Source organism: Camarhynchus parvulus, chromosome 7 (genome assembly GCF_901933205.1).
Source record: "Camarhynchus parvulus chromosome 7, STF_HiC, whole genome shotgun sequence".
NCBI lineage: Eukaryota > Metazoa > Chordata > Aves > Passeriformes > Thraupidae > Camarhynchus > Camarhynchus parvulus.
Window position 1 is genome coordinate 14,027,187 of NC_044577.1, and position 27,621 is coordinate 14,054,807.

At 39.0% G+C, this 27,621-nt stretch overlaps 1 protein-coding gene across 5 annotated transcripts in view; it reads left to right on the top strand.

Moving 5' to 3' along the window:
* Nucleotides 1–25,652, top strand: part of PDE1A (phosphodiesterase 1A) — a 198,337-nt gene extending 172,685 nt beyond the window's left edge. For 3 of the 5 annotated variants that reach the window (XM_030952804.1, XM_030952805.1, XM_030952807.1), the window contains 4 exons: nt 2,865–2,946; nt 4,213–4,333; nt 6,098–6,282; nt 16,698–17,158. In XM_030952804.1, the coding sequence (XP_030808664.1) occupies nt 2,865–2,946; nt 4,213–4,333; nt 6,098–6,282; nt 16,698–17,083 (774 nt within the window). In that variant the 3' untranslated portion in view covers nt 17,084–17,158. Of the gene's footprint in view, nt 1–2,864; nt 2,947–4,212; nt 4,334–6,097; nt 6,283–16,697; nt 17,159–22,083; nt 22,204–22,526 lie in introns of those variants that run through there. The other 2 variants (XM_030952806.1, XM_030952808.1) reach the window with 2 other exon arrangements.
* The last annotated feature ends 1,969 nt before the right edge of the window (nt 25,653–27,621 follow it).

The window sequence follows — 27,621 nt, forward strand, 5'->3', positions numbered from 1 at the left end:
TCTAGAGTTATGCACAGATTTTAAATCAGGGAACACTCTATGCCATGCTCAGCTTGATTGTCTTAATTTTGCTATATGTTGACATTTTCAAATCAGAAGGGTCACAGTGGAAAAAGGGACCAGAGAATAAAAAAGAAAGCATGTTAAACCATGAGATTGTTAGACCCATCTCTAAGGTTCCTGCTCAGATCCTGGAGATTCTTCATATGAATTCTCGGTAGGGAGCATTGGGCATCCTTGACTCTAGACTGGACTGGGGAGGCAGACTGGAGAGCTGGTGTCTTAATATAAATAATGAATGGATTGAGTTTTATGGAAATAATGAGCAGTCATGAGTTTGTGTCTGCCTCTGTCAAGGGAAATTTTGAGGATTTTGAACTTGAGAGCGAAAAGGAGGAGCAGATTGCCTGAGAAAAAGTCATAAAATGACCAACTGTAATAACATTTAAGACACAGATAGACAGACTAGACAGGGCCCTTGGGACAGTGAGGCAATGTGTCCAGCCAAGTGGAGGTAGCATTAGCAGTAAACAGTACCACACTGGTCACTGAATGCATAGGACCAGCTAATGTTTCAGTTATTCCTTTATCCATTCATTAGAAGAAGTGACTGCATCCCAAAGAAGCTGCTCAAGAACTCGAAAAGGCATTTAACAATAGCAAGTAAAAATGAATATGTGTATGCAACTCAGCAGTATAAAATACCAAAGTCTTCCAGGCTGCAGGGGAGTGTATCACAAACAGAATTCTTTCATGTACTGCTAAGGACAATGTGGAGTGGTTCCAGCTCTTTTAAAGTGTGATGAAGTGTGAGCACATATATAAATGCAGTGAGCAGTGCAGACACAGGTCTCCTACTTCCTGCAGGCCCTGGATTTTTGTGTATCCTCTGGTGTGTTGATCTGAGCCTGTGTGATAGAAATCTCCGGGACTTCCAAATCCATGACAACCAAGATGAAGTAGCCCAAATGTATATGAAACCCCTTAATTCCTTCTCTTCTTTTCTTTAAAGATTCAACTACTTCTGTGCCTTACAGGAAAAGCAGTAGATTCTGAAAGAAGCTGATGCAAATCCAATGCTTTCACAGGCAGCTTTCAAAGCAGTGAGCACCAGCAAAAAAAATGAATGTTCATCCTGACAAAAACTTTGTTAACTACACAGCTAATGTTTAAAATATGTGCCAGTGTTAAGTTCAGGAGAAAAAGCCCAACAACACTTTAAGTTTAATAGCAAGAGCTACTGAAATGATATTGCAATAACACGGAAAATCTGAGTTACTTGTTTAAAAGAGAAATACAGTCACCTATCTCCAATCCTTAAAAGTAAAGAAATACATAGTTCCAGTAACTCAAAGAAGTGCCACAGTGCCTATAGCATTCTACTCTCAGTTTGAATAGATCCAGAGACATTAAAAGAGAGTTAAAAAGTGAGTCCATGGCTTGGACAAAGAATTTTTTTACTATTTGATTTGTATCTTGTTTTTAGATCTCATCAAATTCTAACTGGTTTAAATGTCAGTTCTGTGTCCATTATTACAACTTACAGTCTTAGATTTAAATGACACATAAATATTAATTAATATTATATTGATTGCAAAGTAATTCATAACTGGGAGCTACTTGAAAACAAGAAAAAAAAAAAAAAAAAATCCAGTGGGGTAGTTAGAACTACCCCAGTTCATATGATGTTGCAATCTGGCCCCTGTATTTACATGGAGATTCCACTCCCACTGCTCCTAGTAGCAAGTGTTCATGTGTTCTTCCATGCTCTGAGTTCAAATTATTAACACTTCAGTATAAAATTTAATGGCCTCTCTCTCCACTTTCACATGAAATGCAATCTGTGAGTTGCATCTGTTTCTGTGGCTGGATTGGTTTTACTGCCTTTATGGTTCTAAACCTTTCCCAAATATACTTCAGTGATACATGATAAAAAGACTAAGGAAGGTTAATACTACCCCCTTCATCCATCAGTTTATGTTTTCCCAGTTTTCCTTGGGAGAAGGGTCTGTTCATGCAGTGCTCTCCACTGAATGATCATCCAACACCACTCTCCATGACAAATATATAGGTTTATTTGACTTGCAAGGCTAGGTTTTCCTATATCTGTAATATCAGTGCCTCTGGCAGCCAGGTTTGTTTAGCAGCACCAATTATAACCTCCTTTGAAAGATGTCTCTTCAGGGTTTTTTGGGGTTTTTTTTGTGCCACAGGACTTTTCTTTTGAGGTTTTGCAAATCAGTTGGTCTACCATGCTGAAAATGGAGATACACCCTCCTGTCTGTTAAGACTGTTGCAACAAAAAAGACTCTTCTAATCTGCTAAGTGCTGAAAAAAATTCAGAGCTACGTTGTACAAATCATCCTTGTAATGAAACTGAATTTGTATTTTTTGTGGCTTCAGCAGCAGAGAGACATGGCTGCTAGTGAGAACAAGTTCAAGTTGGTTCATACACTTGACATGAGTAAATCCATTGAAGGATTTTTACATGCTGGATGAACCAGTGTAATAGAAGGAAACACTCAGCATTTGGCATACTATTACAAACATGTCTAAGTATCTCTAGTCCCGTTATATCTGGATCAGCAGAACTAAATTATGAATACAAGGACTTCATATATTTTAAATCTCATTGGCATATGCCTTCCTGAGGAGAACTTGCAGTAAACTTCTTTATATAAAAGTGCCAAAGGCAGAATTTAGACACTTAATCAAAATTTGAAGATTTGTCTCTGACTTGTTTTTATTTAAGAATATAAATTAATGAAGTAATCTTGAATAAATGCTAAGAATAGTCAGATTCCTTTGTCTTTCTGTCCCTCCATCAAATATATGCTTATAATGTTAAACATTGTTGTTTACAGGGAGACAAGGAGGCTGCTTTAGGTCTTCAATTTTCCCCACTTTGTGACCGCAATTCCACTTTGGTAGCTCAGTCTCAAATAGGTAATGACAAACTGTGTTTTTCTTTTCTTTGTCTGTGTAGGAGCATGTAAATTCACAAGGACATTTCATTTACCCATTTTGAATTTTAAATGTTCCAAATTCCATCATGTGGAAGGTATTTCTTTGCACCTGTCTGTTCACCAAACTCCTGTGCTTTTGCAGCAGAATGGTGCTGGTCGCAAAAGAACATGATGTAATTTCACCATATGTGAGGGAGGGGTAGGAGAGGGATTAACCAAGATACTGGACATAAGCCCAGCTTCTACTGTACACACTTTAGAGTCTGGCAAATCATGTCCTCAAACTGCTTATCTCTTGCTTAAGAACTCGCAGGTCTCTCTCTATTATAACCTGAAAGTACCAGTTTGTAGATGCATCTCAACTTAAAGCTAATTAATAAATCAACCCTCTGGACTGCAAGTAAGCCTGCCAGTGTCTCAGGGTCAAACTAGGGAGGGTCAAGCTACCCTGAGTCAGTCACTTTTTGTATCCTTTATTCCATTACACAGGAAGTTTGAAGCCGATATGCTTAAGCATCATATTTACTGCAGGAAAGAAGCTGGATTACAGACTGACTCCCTGTTGCTCATCTTCATGCTGTGTTGCATGGTTAGAGCAGGAAGACATCTGGAAATCCATTGCTAGCTCATGTTTTAACATATTTTTTTCTGTTAAGTGCTCAGTAGAGAATAATGCTTCATTCTCTCACTGTGTCATTCCATACCATGATGAGCACTTTAGAATGTAAAAGACATTGTTCAGAGCTGACATCTCAGAACTGCGGGATGAATGCTGTCTCCTAAGGATATTACTTGTTCTCTTCACTGATTTGACAGAACCCTCCTACACACTGTGAAATAACACTTTACCTCCACAGAATAATAAACAGCAATTTGAAATATTAACTCCTTGGCAAGAAGCTCCGAATGGTAAAAGAGACAGCATGGCTTGTAGCACTCTGGCTCAACAGTAGCTTCCCTTCTATTCAATAATTAATATTCATTTCAAATGGTAGGTGTGTTCAGCAGTGCATAAAATTTACAAGAAAAAGAATGAAAAGCTGTAATTATTAATATCTACTTATATCTATACAGCTTCGGGTGTTTTTTGTTTCAATTGTGCTTTTTTCTTCAAGATTATACTAGCAGTATCTAGTATATTGAGTTGGGCCTGCAGTTAGAAAATCAGCCCAATAGCAAGTATTCATTTTTACATTTGAGAGTTGTGGAAATATAAAACCTGATTTTCTCTCTTTTTCTTCTTTAGGTTTCATTGATTTCATAGTAGAACCAACATTTTCTCTTCTTACTGATGCAATGGAGAAAATTGTTATGCCTCTTATAGAGGAAGCGACAAAATCTGAAAGTCCTGCATTTGGGACCCCCAGGTATGAATACACTGCTTTGTTATTGAACTAACATAAGCTCACATAGTAATCATAACAATGTGATTCTCAGAGTGATCTCGGTTATTTGAAGCTGGGGAGGTAACAAACAGCTGTGCAGTATTGCCACCCTGTGGGGCTGTGTTGTATTTGCAATGTGCTATTTTGCCCCATTGACTGAACAATTGTATATATAAAAAGGCAAAATCCGAGCAATGATCAGAATAAATACATACAAACCATGACAATTATTTCTACATTTTAAATATAATCTTTCCAATAGGCTATTGAAATTCCTGTACCTATAAGGCAAAATAGCTGCAGCAGTGTAATTTGAGTGTAATTTGAGTGGCTTCTTGCTGAAAGTGTTGTCGATTAATCAGATACTGCCTTTACAAATACTGCCGCTGTTATCATATTTATATTTCATTTTAAAACTGTAATTTGAGCTTTCACTGAGGTTACTAAGTGATAACTCTGCAAGGCAATTTTTTATTTGCTGGGCATTATTTAGATTTCAGTAACAAAGGGGTAAACCAAGTGCTTTCCTGTATTTTGCTTACTAGAAGCAAGTAGGAGTTACTAGAAGTAGGTATTTATGATGGTGTTCTTAGTGTTTTGGGGAACAGTGCTAAACTAAGGTATTACTGACAACAAATTTATTTACATATTCCTTCACAAATGAGTGATTAGCAGCTGCAAATAATTAGCAGCTTCAGGCTTCATTTTTGGTTGATGTTCATGACTGAGGGGAAAATGAAAAAAGGCTTATGATCCAGCAAAACTTCCTCATGTGAGATGGAGGATAAAGGAATTTTTTCATTGTATGGAATCAAGTGCCACACTTTTTAGGGGAGTGGAGAGCCTGTAGCATGATACAGAAAAGTCTGAGCCAGAGAATTGCACACGGGCTACTGTGTGGACACCATGAGATGGTGCCTGGAAAACACTAGAATTATGGCCTATTCGTTCCATTCTATCCCATTCAACATCTCTGGAGCACATGGAAATTACAGTTAACTCTTCTTGTGAAGTTTTCGTTGGTATATTCACTGCAACTATTTTCTGATTAATGGAAACCCATTTGTATGCATATTAACATCTGTCTGTGGTACCAATGAGATAAACCATGCAGCAAAGTTGAGTAAACAAAACATATTAAGACGTGAGTACCTGCACAAGGTTGGAAATAGGTCTTAATTTTTAATTCTAAGGAAAAAAGAGCATTCATTCTTTTTTTCCCACCTTTTCCACCATATACATATATGGATAATTTCACTTCTACTTACCTGTAGATGTAGCTGCAGTCTCTATTTAGTGAATTTTAAAGCCACTCATGTCTTTCTTTGTCTATACTTGAAGCTTTGTAACTTGAAGAGAATTTTCAGCTCAAGCAAAACTTACCTGTCATATATGTCATGTCTTCCTTTTTTTTTAAAATGGGTCAAAGAATAATGATCAGATGTCTTTCCTGTGAGAACCAAAGATACCATTCATCATGCAAAAAGAAAGCTAAGAAGATGCTCCAAAATGTCTGTGTAAACATTCTTTTAAGAACTGGATTACAAGTAATGTATTTTCAGTTGTCACTTTTTTTTGAAGAATTCCCTGGGAAATGGTCAGCAAGACATCTTGCATCTTAGGCACACTCTGATAAAAACTATTTTTTCAAGTTAGTTCCTAAGCAGCTTGATTAACATGAACTGTTTGTGTATTATTAAAATTGCCTGAATGTGTTTATAATTTGGGTTTTTTTCCCTTGTCCAGCCAAAATAGTTTGGGAGCAGTAAGCAATGCTGAAGCACAAAGACGACCTGGGTTTAAAAGTACAGGTGATGGAGGGACTCACACAGAAAATTCTCTAGCAACTGTAGACCTAAGAGCCTTCAAGGACAACTTGATGAAGATCATTCAAGCAAACAAAGAAAGATGGAAAGAATTAGCAGCAGAAGGTATGACATGTTAAGGCAGAATGTTTTTATAGGTTACTCCCTAAGACCTCACCTACGTTCGTTTTTTAATTTCTATCAACCTGTAAAAAGGCATAGTTTTGTTGTGCTCATATATTTTATGTCTTAATGTTTGTTTTAGATGCTCCTGTTTTGCTCTCCCAGGGGGTCTAAAGAGGTGTAGGTGGTTAGGGGATGGGAATAAATCTCATAGCCTGTGCAATAAGGCTCTGTGCTGCACAGCTTATCTTTAGAGGTCTGGTTTAGAAATGTGCATTCTTGCACTTTTAATTGTAACTCATACTGACATCTGCTTTAAATGCCAAAATCAACAATTCAAAGTGCTGTGTGCTGCCACATTTCTTCAGAAATGTGAAAGTTGTACTTTGCTATTAGAAATGCTATTTGTTCCCCACTGTATATAACAGAATTCTGTATTGCAGGCTTCTTGGGATTATGCTGTAGGCAATTATTTAAATGACCCAGTGGATCTAAAGATTTGGGCAATCACTGCATGCATTAGGCCCAAGCAAGCCAAAAGTGACTCTTCATTTGCCAGTAGATAGTTAATAAAGCCAAACCTGCACTGAATAGCTCAGTTCATAAGCCATACCTGAAAATTACCTGAAGTTACAGTTACTTGAGTGAAATGTTTCTCAATCACCTGAGCGATAATTGTTGAGAAGACTTTATAGCTTCAATCTAGGTTAAGTGAATGACATTTGGGAATATTTTGTCCACAGTCTGTGTTATTTCCTAGTAAGTACCTGGAATATTTCAGCATAGCATTTCACTGCTGAGACTGGTCTTGCTGTATATGACCTGACACTGACAGCTGGGAGTGATATCCTGGAACCCAGTGCCAGCTTTGTTTTTATCCCATCATCCAAACCAATGTCTTTTTTCCCAAAGAGGTGTCAGACAAGACAGAAAAAGAGTGCTGAACAGTGGCAAAATCTAATTTAGTGCTAAATGTGCAAATTAAAATTCTCATTAGGAAGATATTAAGACTAAGCTTCCCCACATCTTTTGTGACAAAGGTTTGAAAGAGTCAGGTGGAAGGGGCATCTGAGCAGAGGATTCCATTAATATTGTCTCTTCTTCCTGAGAAGCTTTATATAACCAATTGCTTCCTTTGGTGTTGCCCAACTAATAATGGCTGGTCAAAGGAAAAAACTTCTAATTTGCAGTGGTCAGTAATAATAGAAGACCATTAGAGTGGCCAAGGCCCCTTAGCTACAGCCTGCAGAAATCAGGCAACACTGAGCTAGTGACATGAAAGGTCCTTCAATGTGGAGTAATGGAGAACTTGTTGTCTGGAAGTTTGCCGTTTCCAGTTACACAGAACTAACCAGTTTGATTCTGGTGCATCAACTTTTTGGTCTGCTGTTCTGGAGGGGTACAGTGCTGTCAAAGGGCAGTTTCCACTTCATTCCCAGGGCTTTGTTGTGCTCTATAAATTAATGATATATTTAGCCTGGTTTTACTGGAATGTTGACAGGCATTGAAAACACAGGGCTACTTGCAGCAAGAGATTTAAAAATTACTTTGAATAAGGTTGCAGTCAATATCAATGAGGGGTCCAGCAAAATCCAGGAAACTAGGCATGCTTTGTACTCTGACAACCAGAGATGTTAATGTTCAAGGCTTGATGGATTTTGTTGAGGTTGTGGTTGTCCTAACCTCCTTTTCTTCCATCAACTTGAGCAATGAAGCATGTCTAAGTACTTCCTGAGCGGAATTATGGAATGGCAGTAAAACATACATTAGAGAAGCTGATGGGTAAGTGAAAATAGCTGGTGTTGGGGCCAGTGCCTGATGAATGATATTGTCTCTGTATGATTGTGGCTGAATCTGTTTTTTGAACTACTCTGTGGGGAAAAGATTTATAGAAATCTGCTGCCACAAAGAGGCTACTTGCAGCAACATCTGCAGTTGACTGGAGCATGGCATAGAGACCTTCATGCCTGTAGAGGAAACCTTGTGAATAATGCAAATACTTTTGAGTACACGTTTATATTTTGTTAATAAACAGATAGTAAAGTGTTTTTATTAATTAACAGCTGTGGGGTGGGTTATATGGGTTGTATGGAAGTTATATGTTCCATTCATTTGGAATGGAATGTCTGCATCTGCAGTCCATACGTTGGCCCTGAGGACTGCTGTAGAAGAGTTTTTTGTTAAGTAACAATAGCTTTCTGTAGAGGACTTTCTGAGGCAGCACGTAATCCTTGGCGCTAAATGGAAAAGGGATTCTTCTTCAGCTGGTCCAGTATATCTGCTCTGAAGCTGTACCCTGCGAAGACTGAAAATTCTTAATCAGGCTGTGCAAAATGAACATCTAGTAAAGAATAAAAAATATTACAATACATCCCCTTTCCCTTGAAATTATTTTCAGATTAACCAAGTTTGACTAAGCTTGTAAGTCAATAACCTGAGCCCTTGAACTTCAGATGATTAGTTTCATCTTGTCTAGATCTCATGCTACCTTCTGTGACTCCATGCTTGATGAAAAATCTTTAGGCTGCTTTGGGCATGTGTATGAGGTTGTGTTTTATTCGTATGTTAGTAGGAGCATGTACTGAGAGAAGAGATGTCAGAGAAAAATCACTGCCAGGTGAAAGTAGTGCTATCATTGTTCCTAGCTAGATAATTTATGGCAAGTCACAAATTGCTGAATGCCCTGAGGAGGTCTCATGTTTGAGGACCATGTTGTGGTAGTAAACAGGCAGGCTCTCAGTGCAGATCTTCAAACACACTTCCTGAGCTGACTATGACAAACAGAGCTTGTGCTGTTGAAGGAACCATCTGCATTCTTGTCAATGGGTTCTGCAAACAGCAGATATTGTTCCCAGTTTAGTTCACAGGCTCAGGAGAAGTTGTCTCTATAAAATGTAGTACTACAGATGCCCAAGGAGTACAGAAAGGAAACTAGCAACATTACATATAATTTCCTGAGGATGACCTGAGCTCATGCCTGCTTTTCAGGATAAGGTTACACTTGTAGCGCCTGTGTGAGGCAGTTCAGCTGGAGCAAGGGCTCCCTTAGCAAGAGCCAGAGGAGATGGTCTGACTCCTGTGCCAGACAGTCCAGAGGAAAAGACTCATTCTCAGTGACAGTGTTGTTGACAAGAAAGCTGTCCTGAAGATGCTGGCACTACCCCTCCCTGCAAACAGTTGCTGTGGAAGCTTGACTCAGAGCAAGCAGCTTGTGCAAGGAATAGTGTGCTTTTTGGAAAGGCCTCTGTTAGTAAGGGAAGTTCTTATCTACCTCGAGCACTGAGCTGTTTGAAAGCCTCCTTAACAGAAGGCTCAGTAAATAGGATGGCTCCACTTTGCTAAAAAGTCCATGTCTTGTGTAATTGATGCAGGGGAGCTCAGTGCTCTATAGCCTAAGGGTCTTCAACCTTTCACCACTGGAGAATTAGAGGAATGTTTCTCAGGCCTTTCAGGGAGTGATGTTAACAGGGAATTACCATAATGATCAAACATCTGGGATTCTAATTTGAAAGCCTTGATGTTTAATTAATATTCCAAGCCACAATCATGACATAATCTGTCTCAGTTCAACTCAACACAGTGATGAAGATACTATTCCATCCTGAGCTTTTTTCAACACATATTGTTGACGGCTGCTGCTGTTTGCAATTATTGTATTGTAGCAAATGGACAGTAAATGTGCTCAGATGTATCTGAGAGGTTCTTTCATTAGAGAATATGTGTTCTAAGTGGATTTTAAGGTCTGAAAGTTATTGACCTACTGAGAAAGCTGTAAGAAGCACAAAACTTATCAGGAAAGATTTAACTACCATGTAAGATCCTTCACGGTGCCCTTCTTAGAACATAATTGTAAAAAAATTATTTAATATTTTAAAAATACAGTGTTTATTCCTTTATTCATACTTAGTTTGTTCTATAAAAATGTTCCAAAGATTTAATAATAAAGTTGGCCTGTGCTTGGCAAGCTCAGGTATTCTTAACAGAATGTAAGGGTACAGACTAATAATCATGCTTGCTGATTTACGTACTTTAATATCTTCAGTATGTATCATTGTAAATAAAGTTACAGGGATAAAAAAGTATCGTTAATTTCTGTTTATAATGAAAAGAGGCACAGGCAGCTCAGGACACTCAGCTGAGGTCATGTGACAACAGAAGGATATGCAGAACAGCACACCAAAATCCAGCTGCCAATCAAATGGGCCCATCTTCAGGATAATACAACAGCAGTTGCATTACAAACTTATTGTTTTCATCTTATGCTTATGTAACTCTTCTAAAGAATTCAGTGGTACAGAACCTGAACCAAGTTTGCATTATCTGTGTGGAAAGACATCAGTGACAAATGTTGTCCTCAACACTTTTGGCAGCGCACCGGGCTGCATGGCTTGAAAGTGTATGCCTGGATTGGCTGACCTCATCAAGGTGGGATGAAAAATATGTGAGGCTGAATGAGTCTCTCACACTGGCCTCTGCTTAATTTTGGTGCTAAAAATGTGAAAAAATAACAGCTATTGCATCTTTGGAGCAGAGATCAGCTTTTTTCCCCCCATGGGCAGCAATTTTTAATGACAAATGTTTCTTCTGAAAGACCTGTGCATGGTACCTGCAGGCTCCCCTCGGGCACTTTCAGTTCTGCATACTTCCAGTCACAATAACCACAGGGCTCAGTTCCATTTTGTCTGAAAGATTTTCTCTGCAGACTCTCTAACAAGAAGAGAGTAGCAGCTGCTGAAATGTGAAAATCTGAGAGTGATGATCTGATAGCATGTTAATGTGACTTAGCAGCCGCTAGGAAGGGCGGGCCGTGGGAGGATGTGTGTGACAGTCACAGAAACTGACTGACAGTTTGGCACATGAAATCTACCCTAATGGACGGTTTTATTCTGTTGGAAACTAATCAATTCAGGAGGCTAAAGGAGTCCCATCTAGTATCAGTGACAGTGATTTTAATTGCAGTGCTAAAATACTTAGGTCATTAGTTTCTGAACTAATTCAGAAACGTGTTAAGTGGGAAAAGAAGAATTTTTCAGCATGGTCTGAGTAAGTGCAAGGAGTGGGTTGAGCTAAGAGTAGGAAGAAATGGTTGGTATTGGCAATACCTGGTAAATCACAGACAAAGGAATGGTAACTGACCTAATAATGGAACCTGTTTTATATCTCTCTGGAGTGCACATCAGAGAGCTGGCCTGTCTCTGCACATGACAGTCTACATCACTTTAAGAACCTTTTCCCTCTAGCAGGATCACAGCAGCATGTCCCTTCCACTCCCTGTCCCAAAAATTCCAGCATTCAATCCCCTGTGCTTACAGCTATACAGCAAAAGAGAAGTAGAAGGTGGAGGTAGCAACTCCAGGAAACCATAAACTCACAAATTATTTTTAACCAAGTCCTTTAGTGAAAAGTTTCAATTTAATTAACTAATTTAGTCTTTGCTACTTTTTCTATATGACATAATGCTATAACATTAAGTGCCACTGGATTACATGGTTTGCAGTGGTTTTATATACTCCTATAACTGTGATGAAATTTGTGTGATGAGTAGAAAGGGGGAGGAATTAGTACCTAAATAACTCTGTGCATTACTGCAATATTTTCTTGGGTTTGAAAATGGAAGGTTGGCTGGGGGTAATCATGGTTGTTTGGGAACTTTTGGGCACATCTTAAAACTTACTTCATAGTTCCAGACACACCAGGATCAGTCTTCTCCTTCTCTGCAGAATTTTGATGCTCTGTCCTGGTCTTTTCATTTTCTCTTTAAAATGGCTGATGTGAGAACATGTCTCCTAGAAAGGTACATTTCCTTCCCATGTTGTCCTGGTTTCGGTGTTTTGTCTCTGCTTTCTGGAATTTCGTTTTACAGTAAGAAAAGGCAGACAAACCTAGAAATCAAAGTTTGTCATAGTATACACAGAGATTCCATAACATCCAGCAGCATTCTGCATTACAGAGTCCTCAAATAATTTAATTCTTAGTGAAGATTAACAGCTTTCCTCTCTAATTCAGTAGTTTCCTAATTGTTAAAACTCTCATGTCATCATGTCTTTCTGTAAGGGTTAAGAATTGTAGCTTATTTTCAACACAATAGCAGTGTGATTGAGCAGATATTTGTTTTACTGGGATTTACAGTCACTGCCATTAGCTGGTTTGAGATGTCCTGCTTGCACATGGCTTTTGTGTTTTTCCTCTCTATTCCTGTTGAATCAAGACATGGTCAAGTGATGCAGTTGCTGTAAACAGGAAGATATTTTACAACCATCATACAAGCAGTTGAATCCTCTTTTGTATACTACAGAAAGGTGAGAAAAGAAAGTTGATGGACATACACAGAAGAGAAAGTTCCAAAATGTAGCAAAGCTTCCTCACCACTTGGACCATGTCCTGAAAGTGTTGCTGCACACCTTGGCAGTAACAAACAGGGCTGGTGGAAAGCAGTGTTGTAGTTGATGGTACAGAACCTCCAGGGCATCTGGGGTACTTTGGGGACACCACAGACTGCTACAGCTGGGGGCTAGAGGTTGAGTCTTGTGGCAGTTTTAGTGTTTCATGGACATTGCAGTCTTTCATTGGATTGATAGGGATTCAGTGCTCCCATTCACTCCAGCAAACAAACAAACAAAAAGAACTTAAAGAAATCAATTAAATTTTCTGACACCTGTTAAGTGAAAAACAAAAAAAAAACCCTAGTGACTTAATAAAAAAAGAGTATAATCTGATTAAAAGAAGAGAGGAAAGAAGTTGCCTTCACTAGTTAACACATTTTGTGCAAATACAAAATTACTGGGTACCAGAATTTTTCAGCTATTCTGAAATTTGGCTATTGCCTTACGAGTCCTGCCAGTTTTCCAAACAAAATATTGTATTACAGTTATTTTGCCAACAGCCTGAACACAATGGAGGAAGGACACCCTTTCTATCATGTTTGTGTCAAATGCCATTATTGCTTCCCATAAAGGACTGCTCTACATTTCTGTGCTCTTTCCTGCCTTAGAGCACAGTCCTTTATAGGAAGGGTTAATAGAATCCATTTATTTTATAGAGGAATTCACACAAATTTTGCTGAATAACACTTGGATTCTTGTAAAGAAAACAAACCCAACAGCTGAAAAATACATAAACAGGCCTGACTTCTGGCACTTTTGCCAAGTTAAAGCAGAGAGAGCAAAACCAGTAGCAACATCAACAACACATACCCTGAGCTGACTGCGCTGCACAATGTCCTCCTGCCTGCCTTTATCTGAATGGCTGTGACAGTCCCTGAGCTCTTAGGTGCCTAACAGACTCACCCCAAAACACAAAAACCTTTCTGAGGGCCAAGATGGGTAGTTGTTTAATATTTTATATCTTATTAATCCATTTATTTATATTGAATATCGAGACTGTTCAAATGCCAGATTACCTGGTTCATTTAGCACACTTCATTTCCATCTCTGGCTGGCCATGGTAATGTGCCCATAGGAAAGGGGAGCTTGCTTTTCCCAGAAGCCCAGTGCAGGGTGAGGGTCCTGGCATTTTGTGGCTGGCTGGAGGCAGAGACTGCCACAGTGTTTATTACAATTCCTCCTGCACAGCACTGGGGGTCAGACATCATGCCAGCTCCATTTCTCTTACACTAGCAGGATTAATTTAGCATTGCCCTGCTTGAATTCTACTTATTTGGTCACTGGCCCAGTCTCAGCCTCATTTAGACTGCTAGATAATTCTGTTTCATCAGAGTGATATAGGACAGAAATTATAGAGAATTCCAAATATTGTATGCAATATAAAGGTCTCGTGTAATATAGATAATTACAATAATAGCTGTACTCAATTATTAGCTTTTATAGAAAGCAGAAATCTACATTTTCCCAGCACATATAGCATATTCCACAAGTGGCTGACATACCACAAGAACCCAGCGTTTTTCATCGTTCTAGCAGTGGATTAAAGCTGAGGGGAGCAAAGCAAGTCAGAACATAGAGTCAGACATCCAGCAGGTGACAGACTTAATACTAAGAGAAGAGGGAGGGCTCTTAATGACATTTGTGACATCACCATAGAGAATTTTGTACTTGAGGCTTCTCGGTCTCAGTCACTCCCACCAGCCACTCCTGGTGGTGGTCCTGTAGTCTTACACCAGTTTAACTGCAGAACGCTTCACTTTTATCTGGTGTATAACCAAGTGTATCTTGGTGCAGAGATACTTCATTTCAAAGCTCCATCCATCAGTTAGTCCCAAATTAGAATTTGGCTCTGGGTTAGGTATCCTTAAATTGACAAATTTGAGATCATGTCAAGGACTGTCATAGAAACTGGAGACCATAATGACTTAAATGAGGAACAAACCATCAGAGTTGTTATAATTAAACTTTTAACCTTCATTTGCCAGTTTAAGTTTGCTAGGGAGTGAAGAAGAACAATTTTAAGTTTGGATATTCAGCTTTATGAACAAAAAATAACAGTGGATTTTGCATGTATGAATATTCTGAACTTTCTTATTTGAGAATAAAATGGTCAGCCATCCAGTTACACCAAGACACACCTGAATTCTGGCTAGAATAGTCCTAAAACAACATTCAGTGAGAAAAATACTCTCTTCTTACTAGGTTTTTGGTTAAAAAATCTCACCAGCATGAGCTACATTAATATTACAGTTTTATGTGTGTTCGTATTTCAGCTTTGCTTTTTTTAACTTACTGATGCATCTGAACAGCATGTGAAATATTTTATCTTTTCATTTTCTTGGGTTTTTTAAATGAAGCTAAGGAAAAATGCTGTAGTTGTGCCATTTGTAGGCGAATATGGCACATAAATCACTTTCTTAGCAAAAACGCTTTATGTAGGTAGGTTATATCATGAGTGACAGGTGCTTTAAATAATGTCTCTAGATTGAACATAACTTGCATCAAGTTCTGTATACATATTTTTCAATGGCTTTAACCCAACCGCTTCTTTGTAAGAGCTACATTGAACTCTGTAAAAAAAGACTACCTGTCCAAGTTTCAGAAGATTTGGAATCTAAACCAAGCAGGACACTAAAGTTTTGGAAAAAATGGTTTAAAAATGTAGAAATGGATCAAATTTTAAAGTTCTTGATTTCTTAAAGAAGTGTACTAGAAAGCATAAATGACAAAAAAGGAAATTAATCACTCCATGCTTCTGCACATTGAGTTTGAAGATGTTCCCTTCCATCCCATTTCACGGACCAGATTGTACTTCAGGGGGAACTTTTATCTGGATTTAGAAAAGTGAGGTGGTGCAAAATGCTGACAGCAATAAAAATGTGCTTACAGTCTGGGTTATCTTTCAGTTGTCATGTGCAATCCCCTGTGGCCTGCATTTGGACTGGTCACTCAAAATCAGAGTTTCTGGGAGTCGCCAGTTGAACTCCGTCAGTATCTCAATGCTTGGTTTCCTTCCTTAGTAATTTCTAACATCCAAATTAGAAATTTTGTGCAATATCATGCAGCTGTTTTATGCCCATGTTGTTCAAACTGCAATGCTAACTTTTTAAATTGACAGTATTTGGTATCTTCTATACTAGTGTACAGATTCTAAAATCTAAATTTATGAAATGCAGATTACGATAGCAAGAAAATAGGCCCTCCATGAAGATGGTGCATTTATTTTTTGTTGGACACTTCACCTGCCATCACAAGTTTTCCATTCTCTGTTTCTTTTTCATGTAGTTATTCCTGGTGCCACCTCTTTGTGCTGTTCTGTTCTTTCTCCTTTTACTCTGGGCTATTTCATTTGTACTGTTCTCTGGGTCTCTGCAATAAAGTAAGGAGTAGAGCCTTCCACAAACATTATTTTTTCCTGTTGCTGCTGTCCCCTGAAGCACAGTTTCCCCATATCTGTTTCTTCCCATTCTAGATGTGCCTTTAGCCAAAATGGCAGAGGTACTGGACAGCACATATATAACACCCTATAGCTTGTTCCAGCTTGTTCCCAACTGGATGGTTTGGACTTTTCCAGGTTGATAGGCCAATTTCCTTCAGGGCTTCCCCTTAGTTCTGATGCCTGCCCCATCCCCAGGAGGGCATTCCCCTCCATGCACTCTCTCTCTTGCAGAACTGATGAGCTCTGCTCTTCCTAGTCCTGTGTCAGTAACACCACTGCAGAGGAACATGCCTGCAGAAGGGGTCCTCCTGCTCCCATCCTTCAGGTTACTGTTGTCTGATGATGCTCCTTGCTCTGTATTATGGCCAAAAAGGAGACACATATTAGACATCAAACCAGAAAGAGGACCGCTACATTCAGCTGCAGTTGTACAATCAGGAGCAGAATCTGACCCATAGTAAGCACTGGCATGACCTCATGCAGAAACTGATGTTCACAGTGTTCCTGTGTGCAGCTCTATATGTCACTATTCTGAAATCAAAAAATTGTGGCATATCCTTCTTATCTAATTCACCTATTTTGTTCCCTCTTTGTAGAAGAACTTGTGAACAATGTTGGTGAACAGGAAAAAGACCAAAGCAGAAATTCCACAGATGCACAGTTACAGGAAGAGGCAACAAGGACACAAAATGAGAGTAGTCAGGGGAGTGATGGTACAACCTGTCCTCCCAGATCCATCGTCCTACAAGTAGTCTCTTTGGACACTCCTCTGAGTGATGAATCCAGCTCAGAAAAATGCACTAACTCTGATCCGAACCAGAAAGATCTCAGCGATGCCCAGCAAGAGACCCAGAATACAGACCCACTGAATGGTAATGCTTCATCACAGAGCACAAGCCAGTCTCATGGAGCTGTCCAGGGTGAAGCTGCAGCAGTGTCTGGTATCTCCCTGACAAACATCAACAGCAATGTAAAATATTGAAATAAGGTGTTGGACAAACCACCAGCACAGGGCAGTTTCTTCAGGCTGTGTAAAAGTGGAAGTATCCTAAAACATCAAATAGAAGCATAAAAAAAAATCTGCTTCTTGATATCAACTATTTTGGATCTACTAGATAATTCTTTTGAGAATATACTTTAGTTGAACTAGAAGAATGGTTTTAGAATAATTTAAAGAATAAGGTGAACTTATCCAGAACAGATCTATCTACCATTTTCTTTTTGAATAAGTAATTACACTATTAATATCTGCTCCTCTTAGTTTGGGTACATAATATGGTTGTTATTTTGTAAACCACATCCTTTGTACCAAGCATAGTGTGAATCTAAGAGTTAAGCTTAAGTAGATGGAATTTGCCAACTGTAGTAGTCATGGGACTGTGTCATTCGCTTAATCAGGAAGATCAGTCTCTTGACTGTAGCTGCTAGACATGTGGAGCAGCCAGAGAATCACTAAAATGTCAGAATATGTTTATAGAGCGTAAGTATTTTATCCCAAGGTGGCCATGTCTAGTATCTGGAGATTGCAACACAGTATCAAGGGCAACACGCTCAAGCCATGAGGAACAGATGTTATCAGAGGAAGAGGAAGACACTGTACATCTTCATTTTATTTTGTGAGTTTGCTTATAGTTAGAATAAGCTTTGAGGTGTTAGGGTAATAAGAAGAATCAAGGATATAATGACACTTCTTTTCCTCGCTTTTACTTAAAATGTGAAACTCATTAATGCTTTAATGACAGTAAGCCTTGCAATATTGTGCCAGAAGTATGGCATTGTCTGAGCAGCAGCATTGAAGTGCTTATAATGCTTAGCTTAGGCATGAGTATATGACTTGGCATATTTCTCAAAAAACCTTTTTATGGAGAACTCCCACCTACTCTAGATTTCCACATTCCATGGCTCCATGCTTTTATTGTTGACAGGTTTTTTTCCATCAGAAATACCAGATGGTTAATTTAGGGCCCTAAATCAAAATATTTACACTAAAATTACTTTCACAGCATTTGATGTTGTCTAATAACTGACTTTTATCTTTTGACATGTATTTTTTACAACAGGTTTGTATTAAAGCTCAACTTAAAATTTAAGTGCCTTAGAGAAGTTCTCCATCTCCTGGATGAGGAATGCTGTAGGAAAAGCTGCATCTTTTATCTTTCAGACTTGGCAGAAGGCAGATGTGGTGTAGCTGTACTTGTGGGTTTTCAGATGGCTGACCAACAAAAATGATGTTTGAGAGATCAGATACAGCTCAGCAGTTAGTTCATGTTGTTGTGTGAACTTTATGTTCCACCTTTCAATCTTTACATTCCACCTTTCAATCTTTACATCCCACTTTTCCAATGAGAACAGAGATTTCTTATCTTATAAAATGCTAATCTTGTTTGTTTTCTAAGGCAGGACATTTTTTAGAGAATGCATTTTACTTTGAAACTTCAAACTGGGAAATTTATTAAATTAGTAAGAAGCCATTAAGTTTTTAATACTGTTTTTGCACATCTCTTGACGTCCAGTGGATCCAGACAGGACTCTTTTAACCAAGGTCAGACATTTTCAATGGAATGCTGCTTCAAGCAAGCAGAAGGTAGCAAACACATGACCTTTCTCTGTTTCACAAATTAGACTTATTTGAGTATTCTAAGAGACACCATACATCTGTCAGGACACTCTCCATGTTTCTTCCAAGAAGAAGACTTGTCTACTTTTGTAGTTTCTGTACTGAGGATGGGGGGGTAGAAGGCTAAGGGGGGGATGTCCAGAGTGCTTGCTGACTCCTGGGGTGAACACCTGTGGGTGCTAGGGCTGGGAGGGTGAGATAGAAAGGAAAAAGAAAAGCAACATGGTTATTCAGGTTGAAATTTCATATGTTAGCTGTCATTGTTCTGTCTTTTATAAAAAGCAGAAAATCCAGTTAAGTTTTCTGTGATTCAATTGCAGCAGTTGGGGAACACTGGAAGATGATGTGTGGGCATTCTTGGGAGCTGCCAATGAATGTTTGGATGTGCTATGATGTGGGGGTTCCTCATTTAAAAAAAATTTAAAAGGGGCTGTTTTCTGCTTTTTGTGTTACATCTCATTCTAGGTGTAGTTCTTGTAGACCATCACATTTTAATGACAGGAGTAGCTCTGCCCTGGGTCCAGGTTGGTGCAAAGGGAAGACTGAAGGGTCCCTGTTACAACCACTGCAGTTGAGACTGAATGTTGTTTTTCAACACAAATACCTTTTTTCCTTTCCATCATCTCACTTTAATTTAATTGAATGGTACAAGATTAAATGAAACTATTATAAGGTGATTTTTTTAAGTGATGATTTTCCTTTTCTCCTGAGTGATTTATTAATTAGAACATTAATTTTAAAAACTGCTTATGTTTAATTAAACGACTCCACATTTCAATGATTTATAAATGCTAATTGGCAAACTTAACTCCTCACTCGTCATGATAGCCACATTAATCCTTAATATCAAAATGCAAGGGAGATAATAAATCTGTGATAAAGTGGATTGCCAGTAGCTCCACTCTCTGTGACAGGAGAGGACTGCCCAGTCCCACCGAGTGTGCAGCACATTCCATATCACCAGCAGTCAGCCAGTGAGAGCCTCTGGAGAGCAGCCAGGTCGAACAGCAGTGGGCAGATCCACACCATCCACATGCCAGTTTGATTTATGGTGCTGCAGGTGGCATCAGGGGGTCACCTGTGCCAGGCAAACGCTTGGTGACCGCTCAGTGCTGCGGTGGCCCCGGGGGGCTGAGCGAGTGTGGAACCTCTGTGTCCCAGCAGAGCAGGAGCAGATTGCTGTGCTGCCTGCTTCCTTGGTGCTCCTTGGGCACACCAGGAGCCTGGGACTAAGGGAAGGCAGCCCTGTTCAGGCATGGGATAAGGATGGAGGGAAGGTTAGATTAAAAAAGCAAATAATGTGTTTATAAAAAAGATAGGGTTTATAAAATAACAGCCATTAGCAACCACATTTTTAAAGCACGTAAAAAAACTTGATGCACAAACAGAAAGCTATATACGCCTTAGAAGTTACTGTTTTGTTTTTTGAAATTTATACCCCAATATAAGAAAGATATTAAGCTATTAGGGACCTTCCAGAGGAGGCCACAGATGGGAAGGGTCTGGAGTAGAAGCCATATGAGGAGCAGCTGAGGTTGCTTGGTCTGTTCAGCCTGGAGCAGAAGAGACTGGGGGGAGATCTCATTGTAGCTACAACTTCTTCATGAGGGGAAGAGAAGGGGCAGGCACTGATCTCTTCTGTGGTGGCAGTGACAGGACCTGAGGGAGTGGCCTGAAGTTATGCTGGGGAGGTTTAGGTTGGGTATTAGAAAAGGGTTCTTCACCCAGAGGGTGGCTGGGTGCCATAACAGGCTCCCCAGGGCAGTGGCCACAGCACCAAGGCTGACAGAGTTCAGAAGCATTTGGATAAGGCTCTCAGGCACAAGGTGTGATTCTTGGAAGGGGTGTTGAACGAGACCAGGAGCTGGACATGATGATCCTTGGGATCATCCAAAGGACTCAGCATATTCTGTGATTTTGTGAATTGTTTTGTTTTAAGGCTTCCACAAACTCCAGTGTCAAGTTTAAAATCTAAATATTTAGATAAATAGCTTTCGCTTTCATACTTCTTCCCACCCTTTTTTTATTCTTATTTTTTTGTTGTTGTTGTTTTTATGGATAATAATGCTAATAAAGTTTTGCTATATCCCTCCAAAAAGAGCCACAGGCTGAAAGATCTGTAGACATGCTTGTTCTATTAATGTTATTCCAGTTTTGAGACTTTAAAAGCCTTTGAAGTATTGGTTGTCTGTATTCCGCCTACATTAAATTGATTGAAAATAAGGAGTGGTGTAGGATGCTGTTTGTGGGAATGTGGCCCATCTGCTTGTGCCTGCATTACAGAGTGGGCAGCACACACGCTGCTGCCATTCAAAGTAGTGAAACAAAGGTGAAATCAGTAGCAATTCTTACTCGTTTACAGTGAAGCCATGGCAGATTTGTAGGTATTAATTTTCTTCTTTCTTCATGCTTGTTCACTTGAGTTTTCTTTCCTCTCTTCCTATTCTCTTTTCTAAACAGTCAGCCTCTTCAATTCGCCACCATCTTTCAATTTTTCTTTCAGATCATGCATCGTCTACTTTCTCTTTCAGCGTCTTCTACCTTAGTTTTCTGGCTTTCAAAAATATTCCTCTCACTATTTTCATAACTTCTAAGCTTCTCCCAGATCATCTTTTCCACTTTTGAGACTTCTATGCTTTTTCTTTCTGACATTTTCAAGTCAGTGTTCTTACTGGTGGGATCTCTCGATCCAGTGGATAAAACTGAGAAGTTATTATATGTAGTTAGTAAATAACACTGTGAGTTTGCTATATTGTACCCTGCCTCCCATCTCAGTGTAGAAATTCCTCAGCTGTACTCATTCAAAGCTGCTGAAGGAATAGTTTCAGTAACAGTTTGATTCTATGATTGTCTACTTGAGATTCGTGTTGTATCACTTAGTTTGAAAGCTGCTTGTGTTACTCTGTGTCATTTCTCCTATCTGATTGAATTTAGCTCTTAGAACCTGACACTGGCATCTTTCATTATCTGGGAGGAACTCAGACTCTGATTTGAAAGCCTACAGTAAAGAGGATTTAAACAGTGCTTTGCAGAGGGGGAATTTTGACTTTCAATAAGCTGGAACAAAAAAATGAACCAAACCCACTTTATTCACACTCATGTAAAAGTCTTCATAGTTTTGTTTCATGCTGTGATCTATTGCTTTCATTCTATCTTTTGCCTTGTGGATTAACCATAATGATTATTTAATTCAAGCTGATGATTATTCTGGTGAGAAAGCAATTAAAGGAAGCAGTGACTGAAACCTCATTTTATCCTTAAAATATCTTGAGGAACTAGATTCTGTCTGTCTATGGCTGTGCAGATTCTCTTGACTTGGTTAACTTCCCCATTCAGGTTGCCAATCACATTTGTTTACCTTCCAGGTGAGCCTAAACACTGTAAGAAGTCAGAAGATATTGTAAAAGCCACGGAGCAGACAGAAGCACTGGTACAGAACTAGATCTGCTATTTCTTATAAGCTTCTGACATTTCAGGCAGGACAGGTAATTTGGTAATTTCTTTCTTTCAGTGGGGAGTGTTTTATACCATAAAGGCTTGCTTAATGCTGTTCTTAACCTCTTTATTCCACCCCAGTTGTGCTTATATTACAAAATGTTAAAATGAGGACACAGAATATCCCACTTTCAATCTCACCTTAAAAAAATTCAGTATAAAGAAGGGAAAACCAGTACTTTTCAATCTGAATCCTTAGTGTCAGACTAAATGATCATGTGATAAATCATCCTCAATTCAAGTATGTGGAATATTGAAAGTAGTAGTATCAGAAATCTCTTGTTTATGAATTTTCATTTGACCTCTGTTGCAGGAGAAAAGAACTCTAGCTGTTCCTACCTCATGATCTCAGAGGCTGTTATCTGTCAACTTGTTCTTGGATCATCCTATTTCTGTGGAGAGTGATTGAACAAAATGTTCAAAAATGTAAAATGTAAAACCCTGAGCTGGTAACTCAAGGCACTTAAAAATTCGCAAGATTTCAGTTGTTTTTGTGTTGCTATTTCCTCTTCTATTCTGCTTTCTTAAACTAGCCAAAATAATCTTTTCAGCCAAAGTTGGACCTTGCTTTGTTGCATCACTGGTACCAGACATTTCCATCATGAGACGTGTGAAAACATGATGTTTGTCATCTGCCTGGGATTGCTGTTACGTGTCACTGCTGCTGGTGTCCACTGAAAATGGAAAATCAAAATGAAATGTATTTCTAGATACTTGTTCATGCAATCATGCTGCATGCACCATAAAAGTCCTACTTGTTAGCTTCCTTAAAATATCTGGAAATAAATGTTTGTAGACTGTACAGGGAAGTTGCAAAGTTGCGCTGACCAGCCTGCACGAATGAAGATTCTTCCCCCCTGCAGTGGCTGCCATATGGACAGAACTGGTATTGAACAAATTTGAAAGTTTTTGAAATATCTCTTAAAAATTAATTGAATAGCATCTGGCATTAAAGATTAAAACATTCTGAATCCTGTAATATTTTGAACAACAACACACTGGTGTCAGCCCTTCCATGAAGCTGGTACTCATTGTTTTATTGGGTGGAAGAGATGGCAACAGAAATACATGAAACTAGCTTCACTTCAGGAAAGTGTTGTGTTGGCTCTCAGACAGAATTGGAAGGTGACACAGAGGCCTTGTGTCATGGTTTATCTCAAATGCAAAGGTGACAACATGCATCCAGCAACATCTTTCCTAGAGTTTGTTTCTTTTGGAGGGGCAGCAAGAACAGCAGCACACAGGCAGTTACCTCTGCAAGAAGCCTCAGAATGAGCCCTCCAGCCCAAACTGTGCCCACAAAGGAACTCTTTTCATCTCTTCTTCCCTCGAGCTGCACATGACCCCTCCTGATTTCTCTGGGTGTCGTACACAGCTGCAGCCAACCTCATTTCCCTCTGCTGGAACCTGCCAGGAAATTCTAGGCTCCCGTTCAGGTTGTAGGCACTCAGGTGGCTCCTGATGCTCCCTGTTCTCCTTTTTGGACCCTGTGGTTATTACCTCACTGAACAAAAAGTCTTTCTAATCAGCCATGGTCCGCTCTGAAGGGGACTTGTGGGGGCAGCGGCACTCTCCTCTGTGCCAAGGGCGACTGAGACCTGTGTGCTGTTCATGTGCTGCTTCAGGGATCCAACCAGAGCTCAGCAGGCATCAGGCTCACCTCCACAAGGGCACGCTTTGTCCAACTGAAGAAGGAATCATGAAACAATCCCCTTTGCTGACCCTTACATGTCTATACCTGTTGACTGTCTCTTTTCTGACAGCAGAGCAGTCAAAGTTGGGCTGGGAACAGTGTAAGCTCTGAGCCCTGGGACAGGGGCAAGCCAAAAGGTGGAATTCCTGTCGTTGAATATGTAAGCCATATATGTGCTATGCATAAGTAGTATGCATAGTTTTAACTTAAGAAATGTTTGTGCATATAGGATGTAAAAAATACATTTAAATTGTTTTGTGTATCTGGTCCAAAGCTTGTATTTAGCATGGACAAATTTCTGTACAGTGCCGTTAACGAATGAAATGTTAACAGATGAAATTGTATCATAGATGTTATAACGCAATCAATATTTTTTGCTAAGAGTTAAGAATTTATATATATTCTCTGCTGGTGTTTGAGCAAATTATTAGTAGCCTGGACCGCTCTGTGCACCTTTGCATCCCTTTTGGGAATGTTGGACTCTTTTTTTTTTCCTTTGTAATAAAATGTAAACCATCTTATGGCTTCTTATTGTCCTTACGACAAGAGAAGAAATTTAATGGTCATATCAGACTTTTTTTAATTGTAAGTTGCCATATGCTGTGGCAGTGGAAAATCTTTTTGATTAAGATCTGAAAAGTCAGAAACTTATTTTAGATAAGTAGATAATCTATAGTTCCCACCAAATTTGAAAAGAACAAAAGACAACTACTATCTTTGAAAACTGGGCCAGTTAGATATTTGCTACGGACTGTTTTTCAACATGATAATTTATGATTCACTGAGCCTGAAAGTCAGAAGCAATCAGAATTTAATCTTTATATTGTATTTTCACTTTCAGGCTTTTACCATAGTTGAACTTAAATTTTTTTTGCGTCTCTATCCCATTGACATTTATTACTCCACAAAAATTTTACCCTGGAAATACAAGTAGAAAATATAACAGGTTCTGCAGAGAACTTGAAGCACCCTGTGGGGCTCTCAGTGTCCTGCTGGCATAGTGAGCACCAAGATCTCCCTCTGCAGAAGCTAGAAGGAGCTCCTGGTCTCACAGGAGGTGCTCACTGCCTGCAGATCTCATTCATTAGGATAGAGGAGTGATTTTTCTATAAATAATCCTATTTGCTCATTTGTGTTCAGATTTTATCACTGTGGTAGATGTTACTGAAATACAAGAAGAGTCTTAGATTTTTGTTAATGCCAGCTGACTCTCTTCCTTCCTTCCTTCCTTTATTCTCAGCAAGATTTTGCCTGGACATGACCCAAAGCTTGGTGTGTTGTTTGGATGAGGAGAAATTTTCTTTGATGGAAAAGACCAATAGAGCCAACACATGCTGGTTAAGGCTTTGGGCTGGGTGAAATTTGGGTTCATTTGGGAGAAAGGCTTCTTGAGAGAGCCTCTCCAGAACAGTAGTTTTATCTCTGAAACCTGTAAGGCTGCGCTACCAAAACACTGCATGGGGCCCTAAGAAATGGTGTTTGTATCTGCATCTCTCCCACAGCATTCTGGGCATGTACCCTGCATCGAGCACACTGACCAGCTGTAGCTATAAATGAGCCCTCAAGAGTTTTATTTTGTACTTTTATCTTGAGATATATGACAGATATATTATGTAATATTGTTATGGGTTATGATCTAGCCAGTTTTTTTTTAAATTTAATTTTCAAGAAGGCAATCTACAACTGTGTGTTTTTATTCTGCTGTATTTGTCCATATATCCTATGATGATATTCCCAAATAAATCTGATTTGAGGGCAAGGATTGTGAAGCTCCTGAGTGTTAGTTACAAATTTGATTTCCTGGAGCATTTTTGCTCCTTTGTGTGTGACTGACTTTGAGAAGTGACAGTGTGTATATATGGTTGTTTCCAACCCTTTCACCCATTTGGGAGGTCACAATTTTCCCATTACTATCCCAGTTTGCCACACAAACTCACTCACATCCTCATGGCATGTTCGAAAACATTTTTTTAAGCGAGTCTTGCCTTCTTAGCCTTCATGGCTAAAATAGCCCTCACATGAAGAAAAACATAACCAATAAAATATTTTTTGCACAAAAAAAGTCATACTGTGGTTGAAATTGAAGGGGGCACTGGGACTGTACTTGTTAGAAACAGTTCTTCAAGGAGGGTATGACTTTGAGAGATACCTCCATGGCATGGTGTAAATTTTATAATCCAAGTTCAGTGTAAGTGGAATTAAGCGGGGCCCCTATCTACCTAGATTGAAAATGAATGGAAAGAATCCCATAGGCTCAAACATGTATCATATCCTGACATGATGAAAATAAATCAAGACAACTGCTTTATACCACATTCTTTGCAGTTCATCTTTTCCAGGTGCCATCTGAGCTGCATGCACAAAGGATCTTGTAGAGACGCCAGAAGTCAAACAAGCCACTACTGTGATGAAAATGCTTTCAAATTAACAAATCAAGATCACTAGTGGTAAGTGTCTAAAATGTGTATTTTGAACAGACTATACAGTTATTGTATGAGAAAGAGGAAAATGTAAGTATGACTGACATTCTCCAGCAGCAGATTAGAGATTTCTGTGTACAGTAGTTTAGCAGAAAAACGTTTGTCTGAAAGGGGAGTACATCCCTTTAAAAGCATTTTTTAAAAAATCTCATCCTTGAAAAACAGTATGGAAAGATGAGTGGAATTGAATTTAATTCTATGAGTAAAAGAAATTGTCCTCTGTCAAACACTGTGCAAACATTTAGGCTACTTCCCTGGAATAATTTTACTTTCCTGGTCATTTAAGTATTTAATGGGTCTCTAGAGACTCCTTTTCCATGTCCCAGGGCAAACATTCAGAAGTTTTATCAAACTGTGAATATCTAAGTTTTCCCCTGGGAACAAAGAAAAAAGTCATAACCATAGAGTTATAAATGGAAAAAAATCTCTTATAAAAAATGGGAAAAAGTCTCTTATAAAACTTTTGGGATGAACTTTGCTGCAAAATACGTTCTTTGTGCCTAGTCCAGTCCTTTCCTTGTGGCCTTTGAGCGGAGAATTGTTGGGGAACTTTACATTAGCTGAACTTGGACAGATAATATCTTAACAAAATCAGCTATTCTGAGATTACATAGTGTATGAACTTTAAAGTTGTTGAGTTTTATGCATTTGCAACATCCTGTATAGGTCATTATTACAAACCAGAAGTAATGGAGTTGTAGCCAAATAGGGGGGTAAAAATCAAAATGGTAGGTGCACTCTTGGCTTTAAGATGGAACAGTTAAGCAGAACAGAAATTTCTTTACTTTTATTTGGACTGTAGTTTTAAAGCTTTCTCATCACCACATAGGACCTAATGCTGGTGCACCTACAAGCAACACTCCTGAACCTGCAAGAAACACTGTGGGACTTGTATCATAACACCATGAATAAACATCAAGTTACATGAAAGTATTGACTAATTATTTGTATAAAGCCTGATATAATTATCTCAGTCAAAGTTCAATGAGCCAAAGGGTCAAATTTACCTATGATGCATTTCCATGAAATCCAAGAGAGATGGTATCATTATACCAGAAATTAATTTGTTAATTGGTTGTCTCTTGCTTTCTCTGTATTCAGCTGGCTTACAGATTTTGTTTTCTGTGGTGCAGGGTACTCAGGGTCTAATGTCTCTGTACAAAGCACGTGTTTAAGTTTAGGCCATCTTGAATTCTTTGATTGAAATTGTGCTTCTTTATCTTTGAGACTGCTCA